The 10,725-nt window shown below is 35.9% G+C and overlaps 1 protein-coding gene across 1 annotated transcript in view; it reads right to left on the reverse strand.

Annotated features, from left to right (window-relative positions):
- The window catches only part of NME7 (NME/NM23 family member 7), a 248,899-nt gene that overhangs the window by 126,377 nt on the left and 111,797 nt on the right, over positions 1-10,725 (reverse strand). Inside the window, exon 10 of the mRNA XM_010836690.1 lies at positions 1,783-1,884. Coding sequence (XP_010834992.1) covers positions 1,783-1,884 — 102 coding nt within the window. The remainder of the gene's footprint in view (positions 1-1,782; positions 1,885-10,725) is intronic.

The raw sequence follows: 10,725 nt of genomic DNA on the forward strand, positions 1-10,725 counted from the left end.
AGGAATATTAATTGCTCCCTTAATAAACAACCTTTTAACATTTGTATTGTACCTGAACTGACACTATATTGCTCTGTAAGTTTTTGGGAAGAACTTTATGTGTGCACTTCTGGATTACTGTTCTCCCTTACAGGGTTTAATCCAGCATCACACTCTGTCATATAAGTTGGCTTTTTAATTTAAGTTGGCTAATTTATAGGTGGCCCTAGAGGTAAAAAACCCACCTGCCAATGCAGGAGACACAGGAGATGTGGATTCGATCCTTGGATCAAGAAGATCCCCTGGAGGGGGGTATGGAAACCCACTCCAGTATTCTTGCCTGGAAAATCCCATGGACAAAGGAGCCTCATGGGCTACAGTCCATAGGGTCACCAAGAGTCGGGCACCACTGAAGAGACTTAGCATGCACCAGTAATTTACTATCTTACATTTAAGGGGACTCAGTAAATGCAATTGCACTAACTGACTGTTCTTCAATAAACTTTACAAATGATAGTGCAATAAACAGTAAATTTAAATTATAGTTAGTGTTTAAAATCAGTAAACACTATATAACCCTCCTATAACCCTACTTATCTTAGAATATTTGCATAAAGCTTTTGCATATGTATTCAATTGTTATTTCTGCTTTTAAACCTCATCCCCACTTCATACTTCATTCCTTTTACTACTAAATGCCCATGTAATGAAACCTGAAGGAAACTGAAGGGCATACCAGAGAATATCACTTTTCACTTAAGTCTCACTGCTCATAATTATTTACACATCTGGTATGAAGCCATCATATCAATATTCTACACATTGAGAGCTTTATTTATGGCCCTTGGTGGCTCAGATGGTAAAGAATCTGCCTGCAGTGCAGGACACCTGAGTTTGATCCCTGGGTCAAGGAGATTCCTTGGAGAAGGGAATGTACCCACTCCAGTATTCTTGCCTGGAGAATTCCATGGACATAGGAGGCTGGTGGGCTATAGTCCATGGAGTCACAAACAGATACAACTGAGTGACTAACACTTTGACTTTCACATCAAAGGATAATTAATACGTTCAGTTGAGTTCAGTGCAGTCGCTCAGTCGTGTCTGACTCTTTGCGACCCCATGAATCACAGCACGCCAGGCCTCCCTGTCCATCACCAACTCCCGCAGTTCACTCAAACTCATGTGCATGGAGTCAGTGATGCCATCCAGCCATCTCATCCTCTGTCGTCCCCTTCTCCTCCTGCCCCCAATCCCTCCCAGCATCAGGGTCTTTTCCAATAAGTCAACTTCGCATGAGGTGGCCAAAGTATTGGAGTTTCAGCCTCAGCATCAGTCCCTCCAATGAATACCCAGGACTGGTCTCCTTTAGGATGGACTGGTTGGATCTCCTTGCAGTCCAAGGGACTCGCAAGAGTCTTTTCCAGCACCACAGTTCAAAAGCATCAATTCTTCAGCACTCAGCTTTCTTCACAGTCCAACTCTCACATCCATACATGACCACTTTCTATCACAGAGCTTAACAAATTTACTTATACAATTTAGCAACAAGAAACAGTAAAAGAAAATGCCACAGTAAATGTTTCTGCCCATATATTGTCACCAGGTTAATAAAAAAATTCACTTTTAGGGGAATACTATCTAAGAAGTAAATAACATAAAATGCTATTTTGAATAAAACTTTGTGTCCATATATTCATTTTGTATTATTTCCTTTAAAGAACAAACTAAAGGTATCAAAAACCCATTAAGATATTTAGTTAATGGATAAAACAGACTTGATCAATATATTAAACAAAAACTTACAGGATCAGCAGGTCCACAGAATTCTCGAAATGTCATTGTAGGATTAGTTTGTTGAATCTCCATTGCTACACAAGGCCCAGAATACATTTCTGTCACCATTTCCTATAATATATAAATAAGATAATATTAACAAATGAGTATAATTTAATAATCTTTTGCTTCTCTTCTATTAATTGCACTACTATTCTACTGGACTCAAAATGTTAAAGTTATCTTTGATTTCTTCTCCACCTGTACCCTCTATGCCAAGCAGTTCCCACATTTTGTCTATTTTTCCTATAAAAATGTGTTTTAGATATGTTCCTTTGTCTCCATTCCTACCATTATCATACTAATGCTTTATTACTTGATATGTTCACTATTTGAAATTATCTTCTAGTACATATTTCTTTTAAAAGGCTCTCTCCTCTCAAACACAATACTATCAAATGAACATTTTAAAAGATATATTTTCCAAACTGTTTCTCCCAAAGAAACTTATAAAAATCATAATGAGTTTCAGCAATGAGGAATAATAGGCATCAGATTCATTTTCTCACATTAAACATCTAGAAACTAAAAGCAATAAACAAATATTGTTTTCAGACACTGAACAATAGACAGCACAGTACCATGATCCTCAAGAGACGGAAAATGAATGGGATCAGCTGTACAACTGCCCATCTTACTGCCTGAAGGCTTCTAGACAGTGAAACAGGTATAGGAAACACAAAAGAGCCCAACATTCTCACTGAATAGAACAAATCGAGACTGGAGTTTAGGGAGGCTGATGAGGCTACGATTTGCCGAACAGAATACTAGAGGAAGTGGGAGAGCAACAAGAGAGTAAGTCTCAGGGATCTGCAGAGAAGTTTTTGAGTCTTAGACTGTAGGTTGAGTCTGTGTATATATAGAGGATACTACCGAAGGCTGAGAAAAGAACTCCCAGACAGCAGTAAATGAAACAATTCATAAATACAGTATAAGACTGGGAGGAATCTGTACTCCCATGAGCTGGAGTGGAAGCCCCTATATGATATACAGAGCATCATGTAGAGACCTTAGAATGGTATTATACTCTAGTTGTTATTGTTCAGTCTCTAAGGGTATACAATACCTTGTGACCACATGAACTGCAGGACACTAGGCTTCTTTGCCCAACACTATCTCCCTGCATAGCCTCAAATTCATATCCATTGAGTCAGTGATGCCATTCAACCATTTCATCCTCTGTTGTCCCCTCCTCCTCCTCCCTCCATCTTTCCCAGCATCAGGATCTTTTCTAATGAGTCGGCTCTTTGCATCAGGTGGCCAAAGTATTGGAGCTTTAGCATCAGTCCTCCCAATGATATTCAGGATTGATTTCCTTTAGGATTGACTAGCTGGTTCTCCCTGCGTTCCAAGGGAATCTTAAGAGTCTTCTCCAACACCACAGTTCAAAAGCATCAATTCTTTGGTACTCATCTTTCTTTATGGTTCACCTCTCATATCCATACATGGAAAAACCATAGTTTTGACTAGACAGACCTTTGTCAGCGAAGTAATGTCTCTGCTTTTTAAAACACTGCTTAGGTTTGACATAGCTATTTTTCCAAGGAGCAAGCGTCTTTTAATTTCATGGCTGCAGTCACCATCTGCAGTGACTTTGGAGTCCAAGAAAATGAAATCTGACACTGTTTCCACATTTTCCCCATCTATTTGTCATGAAGTGATAGGACCAGATGCATGCTCTTAGGTTTTTGAATGCTGTGTTTGAAGCCAGCTTTTCACTCTCCTCTTTCACTTTCATCAAGAGGCTCCTTAGCTCCTCTTCATTTTCTGTCATTAAAATATACCATAGTAGTTGGCCTAAACTTGCCTTATGTATGGAACACTCTGTATCTATCCTATGAAAGCTTAAAAGCATGTCTCAGAAATGTCAAACTGATTCCAAGTAACTTGTCCAAGGGCCAGAACAAAATCAAACATTTTTTAAAGGAATACAGCAATACCATGTAACAGTTGAAATTTCGCAACACCAGTACATAACAAAAATTGCCAGGAATACAAAGAAGTAGGAAAATATAAACTATCACCAGACCCAAACTCAAGAGACACAAACCCAGCAATGACAGAAATGATGGATGTAATTACAGAAGAAGTTTTAAAAGTCACTATAAATAGGTTCTACATGCTCAAATTATAGAAGAAAACATGTACATAATACATAGCAAAAAAAGATATTAAAAAGATACAAACAAAACTTCTAGACATGAAAACTACATCTGAATTTAGATCAATGAATTTGAAGGCATGCAACATAAACCATTAAAAAGCAAGCATGGAAAGAAAGAAGAGTGAAGAAAAACTTTTAAATTTTTAAAAAAGACTATGGGACACATCAAGCAGTGTAATTGGAGCCTCAAAAGAAGAAAGGATGATGAACAGAAATGTATTTTGAGAATTAATCGCTAAAAAGTTTTTAAATTTGATGAAACTTATAAACCTACAGATATAACAAAATCTAAGGAGAAAAAGTGGAAAGAAAAATAAAGTAGGGCACATCATAATCAGATTGGCTATAAAACAAGAACAACAATAACAAAAAACGCAGCAAAAAATACTGAAACAACAACAAAAACTGTAGAAACATCAAAAAAAAGAACAAAGATAAGGATTAAAACAACAACTTTTGTCAAATTCTATAATCAGTTGAGAAAATATTTGGAAAATATTTTTTGAAATGAATGAAAAATAAAGGCTTTTTCAGAGTATAGGTATTTAACCTCTTTGGTTAAGTTTATTCATAGGTATTTTACTCTCTATGACCCAATTTCAAATGGGGATTGCTTTCTAACTTTATCTTTCTGATAGTTCATTTTAGTGTAAAGGAAACCAATAGATTTCTATATGTTAACTTTGTATCCTGCAACTTTACTGAATTCACTTAATTCTAATAGTTGTTTTTTTTTTTTTTTTTTTGTGGAGACTTTAGGATATTCTCTATATAATACCACTTGTTTCTTAGTTGCTAAGTTGTGTCTCACTCTTTTGTGACCCCATAGACTGCAGATCACCGGTCTCATCTGCCCACCGGAATTTCCCAGGCAAAAATACTACAATGGGTAAGCATTTCCTTCTCCATGGGATCTTTCCAACCCAGGGATCATACCTGCATCTACTGCATTGGCAGGTGGATTCTTTAACTCTGAGCTTCCAGAGTAGCATATAATACCATTGTTGCTAAGTCACTTCAGTCGTGTCCAACTCTGTTCGACCCCACAGACAGCAGCCCAACAGGCTCCCCCGTCCCTGGGATTCTCCAGGCAAGAACACTGGAGTGGGTTGCCATTTCCTTCTCCAATGCATGAAAGTGAAAAGTGAAAGTCAAGTCGCTCAGTCATGTCCAACTCTTAGCGACCCCATGGACTGCAGCCTGCCAGGCTCCTCCGCCCATGGGCTTTTCCAGGCAAGAGTACTGGAGTGGGGTGCCATTGTCTTCTCCGTATAATACCATATCATTTGCAAATAGTGACAGTTTTACTTCTTCCTCACAATCTGAATGCCTCTTATTTCTTTGACTTCTCTGATTACTATGGCAAAGACTTCTAATAGTGTGTTAAATAGAAGCAGGGAGAGTTGGCATCCTTGTCTTGGAAGTAAAAGACCTATACTACGTAAATTATAGAATACTGATGAAGGAAACTGAAGACGATGCAAAGATATCCTGTGTTCTTGGACTGGAGAAAGTTATATTGTTAAATGGCTATACTATCCAAAGCAATCTACAGATTTAATGCAATCTCTATCAAAATATCCATGACATTTTTCAAAGAAGTCAAACAAATAATCCTAAAATTTATATGGAACTACAAAGGACCCTGAATTGCCACAGCAATCTTGAGGGGGAAAAATGCTGGAGGTATCATGCTCCCTGACTTTAGACTGCACAGGAAAGCTACAGTAGTCAAAACAACATGGTACTGGTACAAAGACAGACACATAGATGAAGCGAACAGAACAGATGGCCCAAAATAAACCCACACACTTATGACCACTCTACAACAAAGAAGGCAAGAATATACAATGGGACAAGGCAGTCCCTTTAACAAATGATGCTGGGAAAACTGAACAGCTACATGTAAAAGTGAAATTAGAACATTTTCTTATGCTGTACAAAAAATATACTCAAGATAGATTAAAGATCTAAATGTAAGACCTGAATCAAAAAAAAAATACTTCTACAAGAAAATACAGACAGAATACTCTGCAACATAAATTGCAGCATTATTTTGTTTTTTGGATCAGTCTCTTAGGCAAAAGAAATAAAAGCAAAAATAAATAAATGGGAACTATTAAACATAAAAAGTTTTATACAGCAAAGGAAACCATCAACAAAATGAAAAGACAACATACTGAATGGGAGAAAAAAACTGTAAATGCTACGACTGATAAGGAGTTAATATTAAAAATAAAGAGCTCATAGAACTCAATGTCAAAAAACAAAACTCCATTAAAAACTGTGGAGGGCTGAATAGACATTTTTCCAAAGAAGACATACAGATGGCCAAAATCTCTCAGATTTTGTCTGATTAAGTCTTTCTTTTTTGATTGAAAGATCACTGACTTACAATATTAGCTTCAGGTGTACAACACAGTGATTCAATATTTTTATAGATTACATTCCATTTACAGTTATTATAAAATAATGGCAATATTCTCCTGATAGTTTATCCTTTATATCACTAATCAGAGAAATGCAAATAAAAGCACATTGAGATATCACACCTGCTAAAACAGCTACCATCAAAATGTCTACAAATAACAAATGCTGGCAAGGATGTGCAGAAACGGGAACCCTAGTACATTGTTGGTGAGAATATAATTGGTGCAGCCCCCATGGAAAACAGTATGGAGGTTCCTCAGAAAAAGTAAAAACAGAACTACCATATGATCCAGCAACTCCACTGCTGGATATATATCTGAAGAAAATAAAAACACTAATTCAAAAAGATATATGCATTCCAATAGCGGCATTATTTTCAAGAGCCAATATATGGAAGCAATCTAAGTATCCAACAACAGGTGAATGAATAATGAAGATGTGATATATACATACAATGGAATACTACTCAGTAATAAAAAAAAGAACAAAATTCTACCATTGGCAACAATGTGGATAAACCTAGAGTGTATTATTCTTAGTGAAGCCAGAGAAAGACAAATATTCTGTATGTTACCACTTATATGTGAAATCTTTAAAAAAAAAATGTATATTACAAAACAGAAATGGACTCACAGATATAGAGAACAAACGAATGGTGACCAGTAAGGAGAAGAAAGGGAGTAGGGGCAAGACAGGGGTATAGGGTTAAGAGATACAAACTATCATGTATAAAATAAGCAGCAAGGATAAACCTGTTAGGGGAATATTGCCATTATTTTGTAATAACTGTAAATGGAATATAATCTATAAAAATATTGAATCACTGTGTTGTACACCTGAAACTAATATAATATTGTAAGTCAATGATCTTTCAATCAAAAGAGAAAGACTTTTTCACACAAACAAAATCTGAGAGAATTCACCACCACCAGCCCTATACCATAGAAAATGTTAAAGGAAGTTCTTCAGACAGAATAAAAATGCCAGACAAAAATATGGAGCCACACAAAACAATGGTAAATATGTGGGTAAATATAAAACATTCACAGGAATTAAAAAAGGAAATTTAATTGATTATTTAAAGCAAAAATATTAACAATGTATCATAAAGCTTTTAACATATAAATGTAAAATGTACAACAGCAGCACGCAGAGGAAGAGGGAGGAGATAGACATATACTGTTTACAGCTCTTAACTGTATATGAGAAGTAACATGGTCAAAAAAAAAGTGCCTCTCACTGAAAGATTCAGTGAATGGAATATTTCAGACAACTGAAAATGAGTATAAAGACTTGAAGGAAGAAGTACAGCTGGGGTATATGAAGATCAGTAAAGAGCTATGATGTCAGGAGCTGCCTGAGGCCACAGGAAAGCAGTTAAGAGATGAGGCCCAGGGGACTTCCCTGCTTGTCCAGTGGTTAAGACTGCCTTCCAAAGCAGGGTGTGTGAGTTCAGTCCTAGTCTGGAAGCTAAGATTCCACATGCCTTGTGGCCAGAAAACCAAAACAGAAAACAGAAACAATGTTGTAACAAATTCAGTAAAGACTTTAAAAACAGTCCATATTAGAAAAGAAAAGACAAAGGATAAGGTCAGATCATGGTAGGCCATGTAAACCATGTTAATGACTTTGGAAGGTTTATAATACCCAATGCCAAAGTAAAATAAAGGCAATTTATTACAGAGCAGTACTTAAATTTTAATCAGAACTCAATCATCGTGTCTACTAAAAATGCCAAAAGTTAAAAAAGGGAGAGGACTTCATAATTGATACGGTAAACAGATCCCTACTCATTAGAACCCCTAAATTATGCCCCTGAAGTTACTTCACTAATTCACAAAGGTCATATGAAATTGATTCTTATGGATAATTATGTTCAGGAGGATCTTCTGTCTCATGATATGAAGTACTGGCTACACATAAATGTCAAGAGCCTAAATCCTCAGTTGGGGCAGAAGGGATGAGTATGTTATCCAAAAAGAGAAGTGCCAATTTTGTCCACCTTTCTTTTATGTGTGTGAGAGTCTCTCTCTCTTTCAGTGTTAAATACTATTAAAATGATAAACAGAGGGCTATACAAAACACAAAGAATATGTTGAAAAAAGAACTGCATCAAAAACATAAAGTGATCCTTAAAAATTGAACTTGAGAATTCTGTTAATAGATGAACAGAATTAAGAGAATTAACAGAATTCTCAAACCTAGGTTTTTACTTAATTAAAAATTATCAAACAAAAAAGTACTTGTTTCCTCCCTTAATAGCCCATTGATTAATGTCCTTAAGTAGTTGAAATGGAGTATCTGATTTAATATTCATCCTCACCAGGACATAAGCTCCAAGAATGCAGGCAGCGTGCATTTCTGGCTCCCTGGTATCCAACATATTGTCTGGCCCACAAGCAGTAATATATGTGTGGCAAATAATTGGATCCTGATAACACTATAAGATAGTAATTAATACCTTTTCATGATTGCAAATGCTGAAGCAGCAAATTTAAGTGTAAATGATCAACATGGAATCTACTAAAGAATGTCAGCTATAATAATAATAATAATAATAAAAGTAGTAATAATAAAAACAGCTGATATTTACTAAAGCAACAATCTCAGTAATATGTGAGATTGCTTTACATGATTTATTTCATTTAATAACCACAATAATTTTATAAAGTAATAATAACATTGTTTCAATTTTATATACTGGTAAACTAGGGCTTATAAAAGGTAAGTAATTTCTATGGTCACATAACTGGTGGGTTTGGTATCTGAACCTAGCATCTGACTCGACAATCAAAAAAGGAAGGAACCTGAGGTAAGGAAGCTGTAAGCAGCTGCAATGAAATTTGGGAGCTAGGAAAATTCTACAATCTGAAGCAAGTGATATGAGAAAACCTAGAACTAGAGTAGAATTATATATATACACACACATATATACACACACACACATATATATTTAGTACAACAGTGTCAGTGACACTGTATTATTTCCCAGGATGTATCCAGGGGTTCTCAACTCTAGGATCTAATGCCTGCTGATCTAAGGTGGAGCTAATATAATAATAATAGAAATAAACTGCACAATAAGTGTAATGCACTTGATTCATCCCCAAACCATCCCTCCATCCCTTTCCCCAGGATCCATGGAAAAACTGTCTTCCACGAAACTGATCCATAGAGCCAAAAAGTTTAAGGACTGCTGACATATTCTACATTTGAGAGGATCATTTCACATCCTGACATTAAGAAAACTTTAAGTTTAAAATAATAAAATGGATGGAACCACTAACATGACCTTATATATCTTCTTTTATAAGTAAGAATCTGAAGACAAAGAGGTCAAAGCATTATACTAACAAAGTCAATAAGAATCAGATCACCTGTTTTTTAGTTCCTTTAGATTATGTTGCCTCTTAAGATTATTTTTACAGGGCCTACTTTCTAGCAGTATATAAAGCTCCTAAAATTAAGGGGCTTCCCTGGTGGCTCAAACAGTAAAGAATCTGCCTGAAACACAGGAAAGCTGGGTATGATCCCTGAGTTGGGAAGATTCCCCTGCAGAAGGGAATGGCAACCCACATCAGCATTGCTGCCTGAAGAATTTCATGGACAGAGGAGCCTGAGGGGCTAGAGTCCATGGGGTCACAGAGTCGGACACAACTGAGTGACTAACACTTTCACTTTTTCAAAATTAAGAGGCATCCAGTATGCAGCATTTTACTTTTTCCTTGAACTTAAAATTTGAATCCTAAATATTAACTGTCATGAGAAATAAGACACCCAAGAGAAATAAAACAATCACAATAGCAAGTGAGATCCAGGGTTTGCTATCTGATTCTCATGATCACAAATTACCCAAGGAAAGATATCACAAACATATGCATTTCTAGTATGTGAATACAGACCATCACACAACTTCCTCTGAATGAAATAGTCAGAGAATGAAATAGTCAGAATGAATGAGACAAGAACCTTTAAAGAATCACACTATAAATCACTCATAAGAATATTATTTATTTCAATAAGCTATTACTGGGATAAAAACACTCTTACTTCCCTTTGGGGAAAATTTTTCAAGGAAATAACTTTTCCTAGCTTCAGTAAAATTTTGTATCATATAAATATAGTAACATCTCAAAGATACCTGGATATTGATATATTCTGGCTCATATTATATGAGCCAGTGCATTCTCCCATTAACAGACTGTTATAAACCAACCATTTGAAATATATGTTTTAAGCTGAATAAGCCATTTTAAGCTGAATAAAAATTATAACCATTACTAAAAATTACTCACAAGACTAATAATTAGTCTGGAATA

The sequence above is a fragment of the Bison bison genome, unplaced genomic scaffold, assembly GCF_000754665.1.
Source record: "Bison bison bison isolate TAMUID 2011002044 unplaced genomic scaffold, Bison_UMD1.0 scf7180017864064, whole genome shotgun sequence".
Classification (NCBI taxonomy): Eukaryota; Metazoa; Chordata; class Mammalia; order Artiodactyla; family Bovidae; genus Bison; species Bison bison.